Below are 22113 nucleotides of genomic sequence, written 5' to 3' on the forward strand. Positions count from 1 at the left end.
TAAATTTTTGTACTAATCTTTGATATCAAAAACTTGTTTTGAGAAGAGATATTACTTGCATGGACCTCATAAAATGTAGATGCAAATGTTCAGAATCTGCTGCTTTTGGCAGGTTCAGATCATCATCTAATATGGGACTTCCTTACTCTCTCCAGGAGAAGATATGGATTGCCCTAGTTGAAGTTCAACTGTCCCATCTTATCTATGAGTTAAGAGAGATAACTTTTAACTAGCAGAACATTGGCTGACATCTAGCTTATGTATATGGGGGGATTAGTGTTATAGCACTATAATTCTTATTTTGCTTCCACTCTAGGAAGAACATTCTTCCAGAATACAATGTAACCTGTAAATATAACAAAGTGGATGCTCCTCGATGCCCCATATTCAGACTTGGTGATATTCTATCAGAAGCTGGGGAATCATTCTCTCAAGTTGCAATTCTGGTATTTTGTGATAATATTAAAAACTAGCATTGAATAGTTTTATTTCTTATTAGTAATGCTAGCTTAGATAGGATGTTGATGGACCTATTCTTTTTCAGACAGTTTTCAGTCAGTTTTATCATGACTGTGAAATCTTAGACAACCTGTTACCAAGTATAAAATGCTATATAAAATAACTTATTTGATTGCAAATTTGTCACATCAAATTAGCATTTTTTTCTTTTAAATATGTTTACCAGTTAAAAAGATAAGGCCTCCAGAAATTTATTGGCGAGTCTGCTTATAATAGTCAAGTGGGCAGTAACTTTTTATTTTCTGTTTTATGAACACTGTTTTTGTATACTATATGAAAATAAATGGTTACCACTTATTGGCTACAATGATCTAACTCAAATATCTATCTTCAGGGGATCCTTTTTGAAATGTACCACTAACGCTTACTCCACCAACCCTCGCTCCACTAACCCTTTCGTACTAACCCTAGCCTACTAACCCTAGATCCTTAACCCTAAGTTACAAACCCTAGTCCACTAACCCTAGAACATTAACCCGAAGCCACTAAAAATAGCCCACTAACCCTAAGCTACTGCACTGTATTGGAGTGAATTTATCTACATTTATACCAGTATTTTGCTTATTTTGGTACATTTGGTCCCCTCTGGTCACATATTAGAAAAATTATGGGTTTTAGTGGTGGAGGATGTGGCCTTTCACATCCAGTCATATTTATTATGATTTGCATCTCTGAAATAGATTTTTTCTGGTTCAGGAAATGTAACCAATAAAGTATGAACCTCTCTGGTGTAGGAGAGATCAAGACTGATGCAAGAAGAGCCAGAAATCTCTTTCTAAAATAAATATTTGGTCCAATATTTCAATTCAATTTACTGAGAACAGTTATAAATGCATTTACTTTGCTGCTAATGTAGATTGCTGATCCCTGTCTGTACCTGACGTTTCCTAATTTATTTTCTTAGGGTGGCATAGTGGGCATTGAAATCAACTGGAAATGTGATCTGGACCCATGGGCATTCAGTTGCCATCCACAATATAGCTTCCGGCGTTTGGATGATAAGGCTGTTGATGACAGTTTGTATCCTGGCTTAAGTTTCAGGTAATGGTACAGTACATGTCCGAAAAGTGTTTATATCTCTAACAAGGATAAGGAAGTAAGAGTTCTTATGGAGAGTTCGCCAAAAAACTGCCATATAGAAGTGTGGAGACTTATAGCCATTGATGCTCCACTAGGGGATTGTGGGAAATATTCAAATTTGTTTTTAGAGTGGGAAAAAGAAAACAATGCCTCTTTTTGTAGCCCCCTTAAAACCAAACATGACTTACAAGGAGCTTAATGACATCATATGGGATTAAGCCAAACCAGGAACAGATTCTCAATTGTAGACAATCATGTGGGGAACTGGTTTGGCTGAGTGAGAGGCTATTGAGTAGGGTCAGAAAGTAGGGGTTCTTCTTATTGAGAGTTTGCCAATTAAGGATGCATTAAAGGCCTTAATTGGCAAACACTCCATAAGGAGAACTCTTACTTCCTGACCCTAGTCAATACCCTCACACTCAATCAAACCAGTTCCCTACACTGTACTGAAGAGCCCAAACTAGGTTGAAACAGTGCTGTATACAGTTAGGAATCTGTTTCTTCTGGAAAAGATATACTGGTCATGCATTAGGCTTCTTGTAAGTTCTGCTTGGTGTTTAGCGGCTGCATTGGAAAACATATTTGCCTAACTACAGAGATATGTCTTGTTTACATTGCAGATGTGTTGGTGCAGATTTATTTCTTGTATTTCTGTAAATAATATAGAAACTACTATTTTAAAATTTTTATTTTTCATTTTTATTGCATACAAAATTTTTGAGTCATTTTTCCAAATAGTGGATTTTACTTTTTTAATATCACTGCATTTTACAGACACTTCTGCTTCCCATTCTAGAGCTTCAGTGAATATTGTCCACAATATGTATTTTGTATGGATATAATGCATACCTTCTTGGATACATATAACATAAACATAAAAAAATAGGGAAGATTTATAAATCTTTCAACATAAAAATATATACCGTGTGTGTTTCCTATACCAACCAATCATAGCGCATTTTGCTATGGACAAAAATACCTTTTGTCTTTTAGCTAGGTTATCAATTGTTCTCAGTTTTATTTGTTGTCATTTGTTTTCACTTTCTAAATACAAATTGTTTACTCTCTACAGATTTGCAAAGCACTATAAGGGTTCAGATCAGAAGGAGTGGAGGACTCTTATAAAGGCATATGGGATACGATTTGACATTCAAGTCTATGGCACTGTAAGATTTTGATTTATTTTTAAGAATAGTATGTGATAGTATATGATTGCTGCAGAGTGTGATTATTCAAGCACTAAATAAACTTGTCTTTCTTCAATTCTATTATTTTAAAGGAAATTGGAAAATGAATGCAGGTTTCCAATAAGAAGTGCAGTTTGCCTCATGAGTGTGCAGGGTGCGCCATATTATTTAATACTGGTGCACGGTCTTCAAGTATCTGGTGCTCCCTGCACTTCTCTGGAAGTGTGCATCTTTTTTGTAGGCACACCTTCAACCAAGGGCGTAACTAGGAGAGACTGAGCTCCATAGCAGATTTCTGCATGGGGCACCCCTTCCCCTTAAAAAAAATATATACATATGTCCCCTGCATTCACATAAACGTGTGCCCGCCAGACTATAGCCTGACAGGCACCTCTCTGGAGCGCTGGAGAGGAGGAGAGATGATTGCGTCTCACCCCTCCCCTGTCAGGTTCGCTAGGGAGATTGCTGGGACTTCTGGTTCTTCTCGTGGTACCAGCAGCGTTCTCCGAACCCCGGCGCGTATCCGCGCAAACTCCACCTCTCGTCCTGGGCAGCGGCTGCTAAGATCTCGCGCTGTCTAGGAGTGGCTGGGACTTTGAACCTCTGCTTGGTGCCTGGTTGTTTCTGCACCATGAGGGGTTAATTCCCAGATGCTGTCCAGCACCTATCAGGTTCTGGAGGTGGAGTTCTGGCTGCATAAATTGCAGCTTCACTAGTCACCTGTGCCAGTGTTTGAAAATCCCTTTCTCCACTCGCTGCTCTAGGTTGTATTGCTCAGTATCTTTATCTGTATTGTTGTTACCTCGGCTAGTTTTTGACTTTGACTCTTTGCTTACTGATTTTGCTATTGACGTACCCTCTCGTTGTGATTCCGGCTTGTTTACCATTCTTTTGTGTTTTATGTTGTCAGTCTGTTTGTGTTTTCCTTCCCTCACTTATTCCAGCGTATCTCGAAGTCTTCAAGTAGTCGCCCCACGGTTTAGCGTGGGGGGGCTATAGGAAGGGACAGAGGTTGGGGCAAGCTCAGGGCTCACTATCCCCTGTCTTTTGTGTACCAATCTTAACATCCCCTCTCCATATTTGCGTCCAGATATACGTCCCCCATACATTCTTGTGAATGTACCCTTATACAGACATGTTTAACCAATAATACAAAAATTTATACACTCATATATACACACCTTTATATACTTATATGCACACACATTATGTTCTACACTCGTATACTCGCACCCATATACATACAAGTATACACTTATACACACACATTTATGCACTCATATACATTTATTCACTAATACACATATACAGGCGGTCCCCTACTTAAGGACACCCAACTTACAGAAGACCCCTAGTTAAAGACGGACCGTTCATCCCCGGGCCCCTTAACCTCACGGGCCCCGTAGTTACGCCACTGCCTTCAACATACAGTATCCAACACAATTATGTGGAACACTAACACATCCCTTTTGGTGCACATTTTTTCTGTCTTGTCGGACACATTCACACGTTCTTTCTAGTGCAATGTCAGACAGAAAACTGATGCTGGATGATTAGTCTGGTGCAGTATAAAGCCTCATTCAGATGGCTGTTATGGGGCTGTGAACTGTTTGCATTATTTGCAACCAGAAAACGTCCCCCATATACTTCTGTGTCTCCCGCTGACTATGTGGTGAGCACACGGTGTCTCACTGAACAGTCATGAAGTCCGGTGGCCACTCGTCTGCCTATGGAGAAAGGGGGGTAAAGAGCGCTCACCCCTCCCTCCTCCTCCTCCCAACCCTGTGCTCCCCTTGATGCATTTGAAAACGCAATTCATATTGTAGCCCCCCTGGTCTCCTCTTTATACTGTTGCACCTCATCTCCACCTTATATTGTGACCCCCTCATCTTTTAAGGTGTAGTGAAAAAATACAGGCGGTCCCCTACTTAAGGACACCCGACTTACAGACAACCCATAGTTACAGACAGACCCCTCTGACCTCTGGTGAAGTTTTCTGGATACTTTACTATAGTCCCAGATTGCAATAATCAGCTGTAAGGTGTCTGTAATGAAGCTTTATTGATAATCCTTGGTCCCATTACAGCAAAAAATGTTTAAACTACAATTGTCACTGGGGCCAACATTTTTTTTATCTGGATCTACAATTATAAAATATACAGTTTCAATTTACATTTCAACTTAAGAACAAACCTCCGGACCCTATCTTGTACGTAACCCGGGGACTGCTTGTACAGTACTTTCATGGACAGCAACCATGGCAGCTACCTGTGAAAGTACTGTATTTTTTCACTACACCATAATATCATAAAATATACCCTGCCTAGAAGTCTGAATTTACGGATAACTGTTTAATCTGGTCTGTTTAAAATGTAAACTATCAATAAACCTTTGTCTCACTTCAGGGAGGCAAGTTCCAATTTTTAGAATTGGTGATCTTCATTGGCTCCTATCTTTCCTACTTTGGACTAGTAAGTTTCATTCCATACTGCTTATTTAGGGATGTAACATAAACTAAAAATACTTATCATATTTTTCTCTTTGACATGTAGGCCACAGTACTGCTTGATCTTCTCATCAGCCAATATTATAAATGCTGCTGCAGTCCGAACTCAGGGCAAAAGTATTATGATGAGCAGAAGTACAAAGAAATACAAGGCCCAAATATCCTCAGAGTAATCCATTTATTTTATTAATGTTTACATTGCTAAACCTTGTAGTGGACTTGCAGTGGTCTTTGAAGATAAAATTTTAATTATATTTGATGTTTATATTTATATTTTACTATTTTTGTATGTAGTCATTGCTTGGTTAGCTGTAAATTCCAAATACTCCAATGAAGAGAAGCGTCTTTTAACCATTTCTTTAAGTAGGTGAAACTTCAAATAATAAAGTTCCTCACCAGGGTCCCACACAGACAAATTTTGTGTATACATATTTATTTTACATTTTTCTATATTATGTCCACAGGTGAGGCTTCAAGGCACAAGACCTTTTCCTTGGCCAAAAGATTTTGACAGACTATAATTGGTTTCTTGGGTTTCCATACTCAATTTACTTTAAGTTTTCTATATAGTCTACACTAAGCTTGCATGTTAAATCTAAAAAAATACTCGCACCCTGATCAATAAATAATGACATTGATAATACCTGATGACACCACTCCCTTTCCGCCTGGCCCTGCAGGCCACATTTAGAGGTTCACTATTACTTCTTCTGCTAAGAGTCTCACAATCTAGAAGGGTTACTCAGTCCCTACAGTACTTATTGGATGTAGAACTTCATGACTGCTTGTCCCAGATTTGTATAAGGCAGCCAATAGGGGAACAATTTAAGAATATATTGAACCCTATAGTGGTTCTCAAAAGGCTGACTGTAATGGTAATAAAAAAAATGTAATGATTTGCAACTACAAATGTAACTACTACTACAAATGTGACTACCGCTCGCTCAAAGAGGTTGTACAGGATTAGAAAAACAATTATTTTATTATTTTCATTCCCCCGTCCATATATAAGCTTTTTTGTAATCCTGGTCAACCCCTTAATTTTCAAGAGCAGTACTGTAGTAACATTTAAACAGTCCTACAATTACAGTCAGCCCTTTGAATGCTGCACAAGGCTATTGAGACCAGCCCCTTCCGTAATGTGTTTTTTCTGTAAAAACACACACATCTCTGTCTAAATAAATTGCTAGAAACACCTGAATACATGGCACCATTTGGGCATCTATGACTACATAAATAAAACATATGGTTGAAGCAGACATATCTCTATTCAGTTATCACTCTACAACCAAAAATGGTATGATATTCAAATATCATACTATGATTAAGCTATATATATAAGTCTGGATAACCCCTTTAAAGGGAACCCGTCATCACATTTTTCACAAATAAAGGTAGTGACAGGTTCCTATAGAGCCCTAGTAACTAACTGACCTTTCTTTCAGCTAAAACTTGTTCCCCTGAGATTCCCATATTTTAAACTTTATAGTTTTACCTGGTATCTAGACATGGCTTCAGTGAGTCGAGGTGGACGTGGCCTCCTCAGGCTGAATCCAGCAGCTTTGGTACTTTGGTAAGCAGCTCCTAGTGCCGTTTTTGAGGGTGACAGCGTGTGCCAGAAATCATGAATTTGTCACTTTCCCACACAGAGTTCACTAACTTTTTTTGTGGTGAACCTTTTACATAGGGCGTGCAACACAATTTGCATGTTAAATGCGGTCCGAATCAGTCGGAACGACCGCTGGCACGCTCCCTAATTTATGTCACATGGAGGCTAGCGCAGCTGGACCACAAAAGGGTCGTGTGCGACACACTAGCGGCACTATAGCAGCAGTGTAACACTGCTGCGTATGTTTTAGAGGGTGATAGGTACTCTTCAATGAATCGGTCACACCGAGCATTATACATGGACAATGCACTTTTAGTGAAGTTTCCGACTTTCTAAGTAAATGTGCCCCATGGGCTTCTTAATCAACACTCCCCCTACAATCACTAAACTTGAATCATCTCATGTGAAAATAAGGTGAGAATAGTCATATTTGAATTTGGGGGAAAGTTTATAGGTAAATGGGTGAGATTTCACAAAAAAGAGGGAATTCTACAAAAGGACATTTTATTACACTACCTGAGGGTGATAATAGTTTAGTGGGGTAAAACCTGGTGACTCTTTAAAGGATATCTTCTACCAGGATGAAGGATTGTAAGCTAAGCACGTCGACATACTGATGTGGGCTCCCTCTGGCAGGATCTGCTTTTCTTTTATCTTTTTATGCCTTGGTTTAAAAAAAAAAAAAAAAAAAAAGACTATTAAAACTATGCAAATGAGCATGAGGGCTCTGGGCTACATAGGTGGTAATAGAGCCCGCGCACCCCATTATCATTTGCATTATTTTAAAGCCTCTTTTACTTAAAAACAAGGGCATAGAAAGCTAAAAGAAGAGTAGATCCTGACAGATTGGGCGCACACCCACTGTTAAAGATTGGAATTTTAAATCCTAAAACTTACCTACTTACTTAATTACTTTTGATTATAGAATCAGTATTTACTACACAATATTTTTACTTTTGTTTTTAGTCATGTGTGGATCTTAAGTTTGTGTCCTTTGTGGATCAAAATGATATTATCATGGTCGATAAAAAGCTGAGGAAAAGTTTACAGAAAACAAAGGGTCATCACATCAAGGTATGTCCTTTTTGTAAAACGTAACATTTAGTAAATATTAATGCCCCCCATTCTGTTAAAATGTAATGTTTCAACTCACTCTTTGGAGCTTTTCTCCATCTGACGCAAGGATTTAAACTAGTTATTAAATAAAGTACATGAATACTTTTATAGAATTATGGAAAGATCGCTGGGGGTCAACAGAATGAGCACCAGTGATTAATTTACATGGGTCACTTGGGGTTACACTCTTTTCATTGGCCACTCTTTTCATGATCACTTGGGAGCCCAGCAATCTGACCCCAGCAATCAAATAGATGCTATTAATAACAAAACACCTGTAAAACATAGGTGGTCAACTAAAGACCAGAATTAGGTTAAAGCACTTTTGTTACACTCCATCTGAGGGAACTTCTAATCTGAGCTATGTTTCTGAAGCTGGATGTTTAAGTAACAGCTCATCAATATTTTAACTCTGCAAAGCACCTTTAACCACCGTATTTACTGAAGTATAAGCCGAGTTTTGTGCTAAAAAAGCCCCACTCCACTTATACTCAAATCACCTGTCCATATATGGTATTTCTACATGAGATTCCCCTAATACAAGGTCTCTATATTATTTAATATTATTCAGTTAATTATTTTTTGGTCATACGGGACTTGAGACTACACTCTCCACTCTCTAACATTATATAGAAATACAGTGATTTTAACCACCAGACTATGCAGCTACTTATTATGAATGGAAGGATATTATCTAACCAAGAGCATCACTAGAGCTTCCATAGAATTACACTATTACACAAGTTTAATGCAATGATATATAGCAGTGATGGCGAACCTTTTAGCGGCCGAGTGCCCAAACTGCAACCTAAAACCCCCCTTATTTATCACGAGGTGCCAACCAAAAATTAAAGCAGTAATTTATTGCTCCCTGTTCAACAACTTTCAATCATATTGGCCTCCTAAGGGCAGCAACAGAGTAGAAAGATGGAAAATTTTCATCATTTTAGCATCTTTCTAGTGTCGCTCTGTACACAGAGAATCGTGGGACCGGCAGGAGGTCTTCCAATGATAATTTGTTGCTGTCTACTCATTCTCCCTCTTCCTACAGTCCCTAGTAACGAAGTAAGTATCAAAATATGACAAAGCAGCATCTTTTAAGTTGCTTGGAACTGCAGGAAGATTCTTTGAGTCCTGTCTGATGTGCTGGGGCGATGGCCCAGGTGCCCATAGAAAGAGCTCTGAGTGCCGCCTCTGGCACCCGTGCCATAGGTTCGCCACCACTGATATATAGAGATGGATCTCAAAAATCTCTTTATATATCACTACATTATTCTATCATCATCTATTTTTGTTTTTTTTAAGTACATAGTTAATACAATTACAATGAATAAATAAAAATGTATAAGAAAAAATACAGTATATATTTTCTAGCAATGTTACCCTTAAAAATACATATAATAAACTGTCATAAACTAAAGGTCTCCTTGGAAAACATGCAAAACAAATGATGCGCAATAACGGTCACATGCATTTCAATGAAAACACATATGCGATCAGGCTGAGCCTAATACCCTTTATTAATGTATAGCTTATATTAAGGATTCAATAAAGGATTCATGTAATATTAAAAATAGGAATTTTGTATGTATTAATATTATTTCTAGAATGTTGTAAGTATATATTTTACTTCTAGAATATGTTTGTGACAAAAAAGACACCTGTTGGGTTGGATGTGTAATGTTTGTTCTTTTAAAAAAAAAAATATAGGGGGGAAATACGAGTGTGTGAGTATTAAAGAAAGATTTAGATCCTTTTCCTATTGATATAATCTTCCTGTTTTCATATTGGCCTGCGCCTAATTTATTACTATGAATTTCATTTTTATTCTGTCACCGGTTTTCCTAATTTTGTACAGAAATATATTTGCCTACATGTTTATAAAAAAGTATTAGCTTATAATTTGTACCTAAAGACTCCGAGCATTGGATAAAGAAAAATATATTACATGAAAATAGTGATATAAAGTATCACAGTACTAGATTTCATTGTATTTTAGTTAACTTATTTTTCAATACTTTGTACATTTTAGAGAGAAAAACTTACTACTAGTGAACTCTTTACACGGATGGTACATCCCACAGCCATTGATATAGAACCATCACCTACTAGCAAAAAATATTTGAATAAAGCCTCAGATTCTCCTGGATGGTGCCAATGCTTGAAATGTCACAAAGAGAAGGAGCTCGAGAATCAACTTTGCTGCCGATCCATAAAAGGGGAGTGCATTACAGACTCTGATATGTTTAAGAAACTGGTCCTGGACAAACACACATTGGTTTACATTCTTCAGTATAACGATCCATTGTTAAAAACCCACTCTCTAGACAATGAAAAACTTGTAAACTGTGCGGAACAGCAGTATATCCGGTGGCGGTTTGGTTCCAATACAGATATAATGGTCTTTTCCAAAGTTCCCAGCTGTTGTAAATTTGAGATTAGAAATTTACTGGACAGCAATATTCAAGAAACTTCGGTAGATGCAAAAGCACTTTCATCATCTGATGCCTCACAGAAACCTCTACTAAAGCATCAGCGGTAATGTGTTCGGTAGTGGCCGCTTTGCTTTTTTTGACTAGTATGAACTTTCACTAACTTTAAAATGAAGATTCTTCATATAATGAAATGTCTTCTGAAGTCACATGAAACTCAAAACTATATTTCTATATGAATAAAAAGAAAGCTGTATCTAGATAGTGCTGTTATGTATTTGTTATGGAGTCCACTGCTATTCTGATTCTCTCTCAGGACTTTGACTTAATCTATTGATAGTAAGTTGAGACCACTTCTATTGATCTGATTTTTATTGGCTAAACAAAAGCAGGAATGGCTCAAGAGGATCTGGATGATGGGACTGAGCTACTGGGCATGTGTGACCTCCAGCACTGGACATTAAGATTATTTAACCAAAAGGTTTCCATAAGAACTTAGCAGCAGTAAACATGAAGCTGAGTGTTTTGAATTTAAATGGTTTTATTAGCAGGTGTAATATTACTAACTTATGTATGTTATGTATAGTTAAACTTATTTTGTTTACTTTATTTAACGCCTTGCTTTATGGGAGGGAACGGCTGAGAAACGGTATTAGGAGGAGCCACCTTTGGCACTTAGATTAACCAATTTCCGAATTTAGGAAGGCAGCCGTATGCAAATAGAAAATGCTTTGCTTCATGTTATTGTCTTTTTATATCTTGTATTATGACTTACTTTTGCTACTTACAAACATCATTAATAAAAAGTATTGATCTAAAAAAACCAGTAACAATAGACATACATTACATTAAAAAAACCTATTTGCTTCATTCTTCAATACATACAGTTCAGACTTAAACTAAGGGGTTAATTTTCTGGTTTGCTATCTTCATTTGCTTATTTAATGGCTCTATTCTGACAACATGGTTGATGGTTTGCATACTGTTCACTGTGGATCTTGCTCTCAAAAGTATCCAGTATTGAACTGAATTTACAACCACCAAGAGCTAAAATAAAACACCACAGTACCTTTTTCCAGTCTCTTCCCTTTATGTAATGGATCAGATGTGGATCCACTGTGTAACCTTAATGGTTTGGCTTTATCAGTGTCTAATTACTGGAGAAGAGCACTCATGGCCAGCAGGATCAGTGCCTCTAACAGAGAGAGGATGGCTCCTCTCCATTGAAAGACGAGAAGCTGCTCCCATGTACTCACTGCACCGTGGTGCCATAGTCTTCTATTGTAGCAGATCACGGCCACAATTGCGGATGTGTGAATTGGACCTAAGTGGCTAGATAAAGTAGTTTATATAAGTAATCAAGTGATAGCATGTCAATGTCCCTTTGTGACAAATGTGTGTGCTCACCTTACTGTGCCGTGCACAATGCACCTATATGGTGGCTGTATGCTAGCTGCCTTTCAGAAGTCAAGCATGCGGCAGCCATATATATAGTGTGAAAGGAGCCTAGGGTCAGTAGGCACTGCACCTTACATAAGCAACTCATAAACCTCTTTCAACAGTGTCTGGTTCCAGTATTACACAACCCGGTTAGCTTGTGGCAAGTATGGGTTTGTACAGCAAAGTCCGATAGCATTTTCCCCATTTACCGATTAAAGATTGATAGCTCCAAAAGCTATTCCTGTGAAGTGAAAACCCCTCTGTGTTCCAGTGTTCCTGCATTACAGTTCCTGCTCCTCTGTTCCAGTGATCCTGTTCCCATATTCCAGTCTTTTCCTGTGTTCCTTGTCCCGTGTTCCTGCTGTGTGTTCCAGTGTTCCTTCCAGTGCTGTTCTCCCGCTGTCACCCTGGGCTCGGACTGTGTCCTGCATTTCCACCTTGGGTTAGTCGCACCTGTGGAGTGACCTGGTGGCACCCCGCTGCAGCAAGACCATCCCATTTTGCGGCGGGCTCTGGTAAAGACCAGGTGTCACTTAGACTCCGGTCCCAGGTATCGGCTAGTACCATCTCCCGCGGTGGTCCAGAGGGTCCATAGACCCAGAAGATCCGGCCATGGACCCTGCCAAGGAGCCACAACAGTTACTAGCTGATCTTTTGAGCGTTGTTGCTCAGCAGTCCCAACAGATTGCCTCTCAAGGAGAACTCCTTGGTCAAGTTGCCTCTGCTCTGCAACAGCTGCTTTCCTCAAAGCACCAGCATGAGGCCCCTGTGACTACTCCTGCGGCAGTTCCTGCGACTTCTCTACGACTTGTCACCCTGACGCCTCCACATCTGACTGTTCCAATGCTCCTCAGTGTCGGTACCAGCAAGTCTATGCATTCTTGGACTCTGATTCTGGCATCACATTCCGGTAGTTCCACTCAAGCAACCCCTTTTTATCTCCTAGGTCAGCGTACAGCTTCTCTCTGATCCGGTCCGGTACCACACTGAGCCTATCCATCTTCAAATTGGAGCCCTACACAAAGAAAGACTGGTCTTCTACGTCCTACCACACTCCACATCATCTCTTCTCCTGGGTCTTCCATGGCTGCAGCTCCATGCTCCAGTCCTCAACTGGAAAACTGGTGAGATCCTGCGTTGGGGCCCTGAATGCCACTTCCGGTCCTGACTTCTTCTGGGTCTCCTAAGTCTTTGGAGGGTCTGCCAGCTTGATAAGGGATTTTTCAATGTTATTTCAAAAAAACAAGCAGATACTTTGCCATCGCATCGACCCTATGATTGCCCTGTGGATCTCCTAAGAAGTGCCTCTCCTCCCAGAGACCGTATCTATCCTCTTTCTGTTCCTGAGACGGCTGCGATGTCCGAGTACATCAAGGGGAACCTGCAAAGGGGTTTCATACGCAAGTCCTCCTCTCCAGCTGGCGTAGGGTTCTTCTTTGTCACCAAGAAGGACGGCTCCCTACATCCCTGCATAGACTATCGCGGGCTGAACAAAATCACGGTTAAAAAACGCTACCCCATGCCGTTGATTACAGAACTCTTGGATCACCTGCACGGTTTCAGGGTGTTCTCCAAGCTGGATATCCGTGGTGCTTGTAATCTCATCCGGATCCACAAAGGTAACGAGTGGAAGGCGGCATTTAATACCCGTGATGATCACTTTGAATATTTGATGATGCCCTTTGGACTGTGTAATACCCCTGCTGTTTTTCAAGAGTTTGTGATTGACATTTTCTGTGACCTTCTGTATACATGTGATGTGGTCTACCTCGTTGATATCTTGGTGTATTCTCTAGACCCTGAGTCCCATCAGGCACACATAAGTCAAGTTCTTGGCCAGCTCCGTGCCAACCAGCCTTCCATTCATCGGCTACATAATTTCCGACAGAGGTCTCCAGATGGATCCTACAAAACTGTTTGTGGTTCTGCGGTGGCCACGCCCAGAAGGTCTACGAGCCATACAGAGGTTCCTGGGTTTTGCGAAGTATTATCGGCATTTTATCCCGCATTTCTCCACTATGGTGTCTCCCATCATGGCACTCACCAAGAAGGGTGCCAATCGACGTGCCTGGCCTCCTACAGCTGAAGAGACCTTCTCCAGGCTGAAGTCTGCCTTTCCCTTGGCTTCTGTGCTCACTAGACCTTACACAGACAAACCCTGTCCATGTGTGTGTCTTGGGGACATTCTTCACATCTGGCTGGGCACCCAGGGGTGCAATGTTCTGTGGCCCTCATCTCCCGCTACTACTGGTGGGGGATGTTCGGGAGTTTGTGGGATCCTGCTCCTCCTGTGCCCACAACAAAGCCTCTTGACCCAAACCGGCTGGACTGCTACTTCCGTTGGCAATACCCAGTCGCCCATGGTTTCCTGTGGCAATGGACTTTATCTGGGTGGCGACGGAATGGTTTTCCAAGATGTCCCATTTTGTTCCCCTTCAAGGTCTTCCGTCTTCTCCACGGCTTGCCAGTTTGTTCTTCAAGCATATCTTCCATCTGCCTGGTTTTCCGCTACACATCGTGTCCAACCGAAGTGTCCAGTTTGTGTCCAAGTTGCAGCTGTGTAAACAGCTGCAAGTCAATCTTGACTTTTCTTCTGCCTATCATCCTCTGTCGAATGGCCAAGTAGAAAGGATGAACCAGACTTTAGGCTGTTACCTCCGCCACTTCGTCTCAGCACGTCAAGATAACTGGGCTGATCTACTACCAAGGGCTGAGTTCTCCTACAATTCCCTGGGCTCTGGGTCTGCTGACGTGGCTCCGATCTTTGTGGTCTACAGACTTCCTCGTCTTCCTCTTCCGCTGTCTACTCCCTCTGATGTCCCTGCAGTAGAAGATCTGGTGCTGGACCTCAAATCTATTTGGGACAAGACCTGCCAGTCCCTTCTCCGAGCCACAGATCACACCAAGACCCAGCCTGATAAGAAACATCGAGCTCCTCCTGTCTTCTCTCCGGGTGACAAGGTGTGGTTATCCTCGAGATAGGTCCAGCTGAAGATACCCAGCTTCAAACTTGGTCCCCGGTTCCTTGGTCCCTTTGAGGTAATCAAGCACATCAATCAAATGGCCTACAAGCTTCATCAATGCGAATCCCGAACTCCTTCCATGTCTCTCTCCTGAAGCCAGTCATTTTGAACCGCTTCTCTCAGCAATCTCCTCCTCCTGCCCCTGAGGCTGATTCCCCTGATGTCTATGAAGTTAAGGAGGTCCTGGACATGAAGACCTTGAGGGGTAAGCGGTTCTTCCTTGTAGACTGGAAGTGGTTTCGGCCTGAGGAGGGATCCTGGGAGCCCGAAGAGAACATTTAGGATCGAACTCTCCTCCAGAGGTTACTTGGGACCAAAAAGAATAGGGGTAGGCTGAAGGGGGGGGGGTACTGTCATAGGTACCCCCGTAATCCATGTCACGGATCGCGGGCACACCTGTGCCCCTATCCGTGTCGCTGTCATGGGCCCCTCTCTGAACTTACCTCTCCACACACCCACTCCTGCTCCCATCCGGCCAAGGCCCCCTGCACGTCCCCACCCTATAGGCACTCGGAGATTTAAATGGCCAGCACACAGGTGATTGGCGCTGGCCACTTCCGGGTCTGCTATTTAACCCCATCATTCCTTGCCGGATCTTCAAGCCATTCCTGTGAAGTGAAAGCCCCTCATTGTTCCAAAGTTCCTGCTCCTGTGTTCCCGTGATCATGTTACTGTGTTCCAGGCTGTTTCTGTGTTCCTGTTCCGTGTTCCTGCTCCCATGTTCCAGCTCCTGTGTTCCCGTGATCCTGTTACAGTGTTTGCTCCACCAGTCAGTTCCTGCGTTCCTGTTCTGTGTTACTGCTCCAGTGTTCCTGCTGTGAGTTCCAGTGTTCCTTCCAGCGCTGTTCTCCCGCTGTCTTCCCCGGGCTCGGACTGTGTCCTGTGAAGTGACCTGGTGGTACCCCGGTGAGGACCAGGTGCCACTTAGACTCCTATCCCAGGTGTTGGCTAGTACCATCTCCCGCGGTGGTCCAGAGGGTCAACAGACCCAGAACCCTGACAATAGATACAATGGTGTGAAGCAAAATGGCCCCATCACATGATGAATGGCTTTAGAGAATGGATCCAATTGGTAACTATAAGTGTGGCAATTTTGCATTTTGTGCAAAGGGAAAGTGAGACTGTTTATCCCCTACAGGACCAGAAGCCCAGATCATTACAAAAAATCAGAACCTGAACTTGCTCAGTACATATACTGCATATACAGTACGGCACCAGAGCAAAGCTGTATAAGAGGGTGCCCCTCTATTTATATATAGTAACAGAACAAGATGAACATCACTTCTGACATCTTTATTTTAGTAAATACTTGTATTCTCAGTAAAAACATCAATTCTACATCACCTTTATCTCAAATTGGCTGGTTGTGCTTCTGTTACTCCTCTGAAAATGTAAGCATAAATTGACACCTGGGTGTTACATTTCTCAAATTAAAGAGAAAAGACGGATGTCTATGAAAATTTTTTCAATGCAAATAACAATTTTATTTAATTACAGAAGACAAATGTATTTTTAAAAACATTTAAAAAGCACAATTCTGTGCTGCACATGCCCCACTATCACAAATGGTAGATAAATCTGCTAAAGATATAGTAGGTAAATGGAGATATAGGTCATTGAGGCTAAAGTTAAAATGGACATAAGTAGAAATGAAAGACCAAGGTGAGCATCAAGCATATAGTCTATAGAAAGTCACAATTTACCTCAATGTCTAGATCCTCCAGCTTGGGGATAGAAGGGGCTCGAAACAGTCGGTGTTACATTTCTCCTGTTACAGGGCCGTGTTAAATATACACTCTGACATTGTCAGATCATCGCTGGGGACAAATCCTGTTGACAAGGAGAATAATAACATTTGGTTTCAATTAGTCGTGGGCTACTGATTTATTTTTAACTATTGAGTTACCCCTCACTGCCCCGCTTTGTCCCGCCTCCTCTTGATCCCGTGCATTACAGCTGCAGAGCATTGTGACCAGGAGGAGGATGGGTCATCTACCTGCTACTGCCTCCCCTGGCTGGCTCCGCACCCTCCCTCACATTCAGAACCCCAGCAGAAGAGTAAGTGGGACTGCTGCAGAGGAACAAGTGAAGGTAACAGGTCTTTTTTTTGTTTAATACCAGCAACAGGAGAAGGTGAGGGGCCACAGTAAGAGGAGGGTGGAGGACAGGGGTCCACAGTGAGAGGAGGATGGTGAACAGGGGGAAAGAGTAAGAGGAGGATGGAGGACTGGGGACCATAGTAAGCGGAGCATGGTGGATAGGGGCAGTGCCAGAGTTAGGGAGCGGCAAACTGGGAATTTTCCCAGGCCCCCATCTATTTGAACTTTTGTGGGTAGAGGATCTTTTGCTCTTTTAATACCCCTTGGTTGAATACTAGAGTATCTCTCTTCTACTCTACCTATCCATCCATCCATCTATCTATCTTCTCTCATATCTTTCTATCTCTATATAATCTACTTTATATTTATGCATCTACAAATCTTTCATCTATCTATGCATCTACCATCTTTCACATTTATCTTCTATCATCAATCTACATATGATCTGCCTATAAATTTCTCCTACAGTCCCAAATTACAGATTGTCTTACCATACTACAGTTTGTAAACTACAAAGTGGTATTATTGTGCAGGGTTAAAGGGAGCATCTTAATGAATGTGACTGTTCATAAAATAGTTTTATTTTGGGGCCCCACTTTAAGTCTTGCCCAGGGCCCCACTTTGTCTAAAACTGTACCTGGATAGGGGACCATAGTAAGATGAGGATGGAGGACTGGGGGCCGCAGTAAGAGGAGGATGGAGGACTGGGGGCCACAGTAAGAGGAGGATGGAGGACTGGGGGCCAAAGTAAGAGGAGGATGGAGGACTGGGGGCTACACTAAAAGGAGTATGGAGGACTGGGGGCCACAGTAAGAGGGTTGGAAAACTCTGTCAACACGCTCAGGATGGCTGTTGAAAACCAGACTGTCCTGAAGAATCCAGGACATATAAAACATGATGTTATACATGATATACACTCCCTGGCCACTTTATTAGGTACATCTGTCCAACTGCTCGTTAACACTTCATTTCTAATCAGCCAATCACATGGCGGCAACTCGGTGCATTTAGGCATGTAGACATGGTCAAGACAATCTCCTGCAGTTCAAACCGAGCATCAGTATGGGGAAGAAAGGTGATTTGAGTGCCTTTGAACGTGGCATGGTTGTTGGTGCCAGAAGGGCTGGTCTGAGTATTTCAGAAACTGCTGATCTACTGGGATTTTCATGCACAACCATATCTATGGTTTACAGAGAAAAGTAAACCAAAAAATAAAAAACCAGAGTCCAAAAAATAAAAAACATCCAGTGAGCGGCAGTTCTGTGGGCGGAAATGCCTTTTTGATGCCAGAGGTCAGAGGAGAATGGGCAGACTGGTTCAAGCTGATAGAAAGGCAACAGTGAATCAAATCGCCACCCGTTACAAACAAGGTAGGCAGAAGAGCATCTCTGAACGCACAGTACGTCGAACTTTGAGGCAGATGGGCTACAGCAGCAGAAGACCACACCGGGTGCCACTCCTTTCAGCTAAGAACAGGAAACTGAGGCTACAATTTTCACAAGCTCATCGAAATTGGACAGTAGAAGATTGGAAAAACGTTGCCTGGTCTGATTTCTGCTGCGACATTCGGATGGTAGGGTCAGAATTTGGCGTCAACAACATGAAAGCATGGATCCATCCTGCCTTGTATCAACGGTTCAGGCTGGTGGTGGTGGTGTCATGGTGTGGGGAATATTTTCTTGGCACTCTTTGGGCCCCTTGGTACCAATTGAGCATCGTTGCAATGCCACAGCCTACCTGAGTATTGTTGCTGACCATGTCCATCCCTTTATGACCACAATGTACCCAACATCTGATGGCTACTTTCAGCAGGATAATGCGCCATGTCATAAAGCTGGAATCATCTCAGACTGGTTTCTTGAACATGACAATGAGTTCACTGTACTCAAATGGCCTCCACAGTCACCAGATCTCAATCCAATAGAGCATCTTTGGGATGTGGTGGAACGGGAGATTCGCATCATGGATGTGCAGCCGACAAATCTGCGTCAACTGTGTGATGCCATCATGTCAATATGGACCAAAATCTCTGAGGAATGCTTCCAGCAACTTGTTGAATCTATGCCACGAAGAATTGAGGCAGTTCTGAAGGCAAAAGGGGGTCCAACCCGTTACTAGCATGGTGTACCTAATAAAGTGGCCGGTGAGTGTATATATATCATGTAGCCAGGGGCGCACCTGCCATGAGGCGAGTTGAGAATCTCACCTGAGGCGGCGCGCCACCTGCTGGACGAGGGGGCAGCATTGTTTGCCCAGCCGTCCATGCTGCCACCCGCCAGTCTGCCTATGCTGCCGCTGGAACCCACACCCGTGCTGCCGCCAACCGGACCTTGCTGCCGCCCGCCGGCCTGTCCTGCCGTCCACCTGACCGCCCTCCCAGGCTGACACACCCCCCTGCATGCCGGCTGGCACATCCCCTTTCCCGCCAGCCGGCACATCCTTTTACCCGCTGGCCGCCACATCTTCCTGAGCACCTGTCTGCTCCGCTCCCTCTGTCCCTTTCATCTCCGCTCTCCCCCTCCTCTGCTCTGCTCCCCCCTCTCCTCCACTCCGCTCCCTCTGTCCCGTTCATCTCCGCTCTCCCCCTCCTCCGCTCGGCTCCCCCCTCTCCTCTACTCCGCTCCGCTCCCTCTGTCCCTTTCATCTCCGCTCCGCTCCCCCCCTCCTCCGCTCCGTCCTCCCCCTCTCCTCCACTCCACTCTGCTCTACTCCCGGCCTCCTCCGCTCCCCCCCTCCTCCGCTCCGCTGTCCCCCCCTTGTTTGCCCCCCCCCCCCCCGCTCCGGGAGAACCTTCCTGGAAAATAAAAGAAAATAAAGTAGTTTATCTGTTTATATGTATGTGATGAGTGTATGTAATGTTTATATATATGTGTATATGTATGTGTATATGTATGTGATGTGTCTATGTATGTGTGTATATGTGTATATGTATGTGTATATGTATGTCATGTGTGTATGTAATGTATATATGTATGTGTATATGTTTGTGTACATGTATGTGATTTGTGTATGTAATGTCTATATGTATGTGATTTGTATGTGTATATGTATGTGATGTCTATGTGTATATGTATGTGTTTATATGTGTATATATGTATTCCGTATGCATTTTATACTACATGGCGATATTCTGTATGCATTTTATACTACATGGTGGCACGTTGTATGCGGTTTATTCTACATGGCAATACACTACATGCATTTTATACTACGTGGCAATATGCTGTATGTATTTTATACTACATGGCGATATGCTGTATGTATTATATAGTACATGGCGATATTCTGTATGCATGTTATACTACATGCCGATATTCTGTATGCATTTTATACTACATGGGGGGACGCTGTATGCATTTTACACTACATGGCGATATGCTGTATGCATTTTATACTACATGGCCATATTCTGTATGCATTTTATACCACATGGGGGCACTCTGTATGCATTTTATACTACATGGGGGGACACTGTATGCATTTTATACTACATGGCGATATGCTGTATGCATTTTATACCACATGGCGATACGCTGTATACATTTTATACTACATGGTGGTACCCTGTGTGTATTTTACACTACATGGCAATATTCTGTATGTATTTTTTACTACATGCCGATACGCTGTATGCATTTTATACCACATAGAGATATGCTGTATGCATTTTATACTACATAGCAATGTGATGTATGTATTTTATACTACATGTTGGTATGCTGTATGCATTTTATACTACATGGGGGGACGCTGTATGCATTTAATACTATATGGCGGTACGCTGTATGCATTTAATACTACATGGCGGCACACCATATGCATTTTATACTACATGGTCGTATGCTGTATGCATTTTATACTTCATGGCGGCATGCTGTATACATTAAATACTACAGGGCGATATGCTGTATGCATTAAATACTACATGGCAGTACTCTGCATGCATTTTGCATTGCTTTATTTTCACACCAAACCAATATGATGGATCTGGTCCTGACACTCCCTGAAATATTACATATATGGGGTGGGGGGGCGTCTCTCTACGCCTCAGGCAGCAGACGGGCTGGGTACACCCCTGCATGTAGCGCTGGATTGTGGCACTGCCCTCAGAAACACACTAGCACTCTGTACTTACACTGGCGACCACTAGATGGCGGTGCGGGGCGCTATCCAGCTCCGCCCATTCATGTGGGAGATGATCCCTGACTATAGACTTGGTCACATGAGCGGCAGGAGTTCGGGATTCCGGGATTCGTGGCTGGCACAGCGGGCAGCAGTCATGGCTGGGAGCGGAGGCTGCTGTGCCGAGGTGTACAGCTGTATATTTGACTACAATACCCCGCGTATCGCGCTTATCAAGAGCCGCAAGGTTGGACTGCTGAACAGAGTCATCCAGCTGCTTATCCTCGCCTATGTCATTGGGTATGTTACACGGATCATGTGTCTGTGCCATATGTTCAGCTCCATATACATGCTGTCTATAGGTCCTCTGGCTACCTGTGGTGACGTCCTGGGAGTTATAGTTCACCAATATTTGGAGATCCACAGGTTTACCCTGCACTGATCTGAAGCATGAGGAGCAGGATCCCTTTAGCTAAAGGGACTTGGAGCATAGAGGGTTAAAAAGCTTAATTCATTCCTGATCAGGTTGGGTTATCACTTTCACAAGGAAGTAATCTTCTCTTCAGGTTTCTAGTGGCCCCTTTAACCTATAATGTACACTGGTGCCAGGTTTGGGTTCCCTGTGCACCCTATGTAGTAAACTTTTATCAGTAAACACTGGTTTAATACCATTACTACTTGTATATTTGTCAGCTGTAAGGTCACATATCAAAGGTCATAGTAGACATATGTGATGTTATGAGGTTGATATGTATGCAGGAAAGCCAATATTATTGCTTATCTTCCATGCAAAAATATTAAATATTAATGAGCAAAATCCTCAGAAACTTGGGGACCAGAGGAGTAGATCTTTCTCTGGAGCTCCCCACAATAGCAGTCATGTTATAGCCATCCACATTATTCCTGAGGCTTTGTTTTTACTGTCTTGTCCTGTCCTCTTTGTGTATTACAAGTTTTTCTATTTTCTATGTAACTTTTTC

At 42.3% G+C, this 22113-nt stretch overlaps 1 protein-coding gene across 1 annotated transcript in view; it reads left to right on the top strand.

Annotated features, from left to right (window-relative positions):
* LOC140070231 (uncharacterized) overlaps nt 1–22113 on the top strand; it is a 73878-nt gene that overhangs the window by 32652 nt on the left and 19113 nt on the right. Inside the window, exons 7-17 of the mRNA XM_072116998.1 lie at nt 317–446; nt 1424–1560; nt 2672–2765; nt 5192–5257; nt 5339–5461; nt 7868–7975; nt 10050–10555; nt 12474–12744; nt 12836–13013; nt 13425–13804; nt 21162–21433. Of these exons, the coding sequence (XP_071973099.1) occupies nt 317–446; nt 1424–1560; nt 2672–2765; nt 5192–5257; nt 5339–5461; nt 7868–7975; nt 10050–10555; nt 12474–12744; nt 12836–13013; nt 13425–13804; nt 21162–21433 (2265 nt within the window). The remainder of the gene's footprint in view (nt 1–316; nt 447–1423; nt 1561–2671; nt 2766–5191; nt 5258–5338; nt 5462–7867; nt 7976–10049; nt 10556–12473; nt 12745–12835; nt 13014–13424; nt 13805–21161; nt 21434–22113) is intronic.

Source organism: Engystomops pustulosus, chromosome 1 (assembly GCF_040894005.1).
Source record: "Engystomops pustulosus chromosome 1, aEngPut4.maternal, whole genome shotgun sequence".
Taxonomy (NCBI): Eukaryota; Metazoa; Chordata; class Amphibia; order Anura; family Leptodactylidae; genus Engystomops; species Engystomops pustulosus.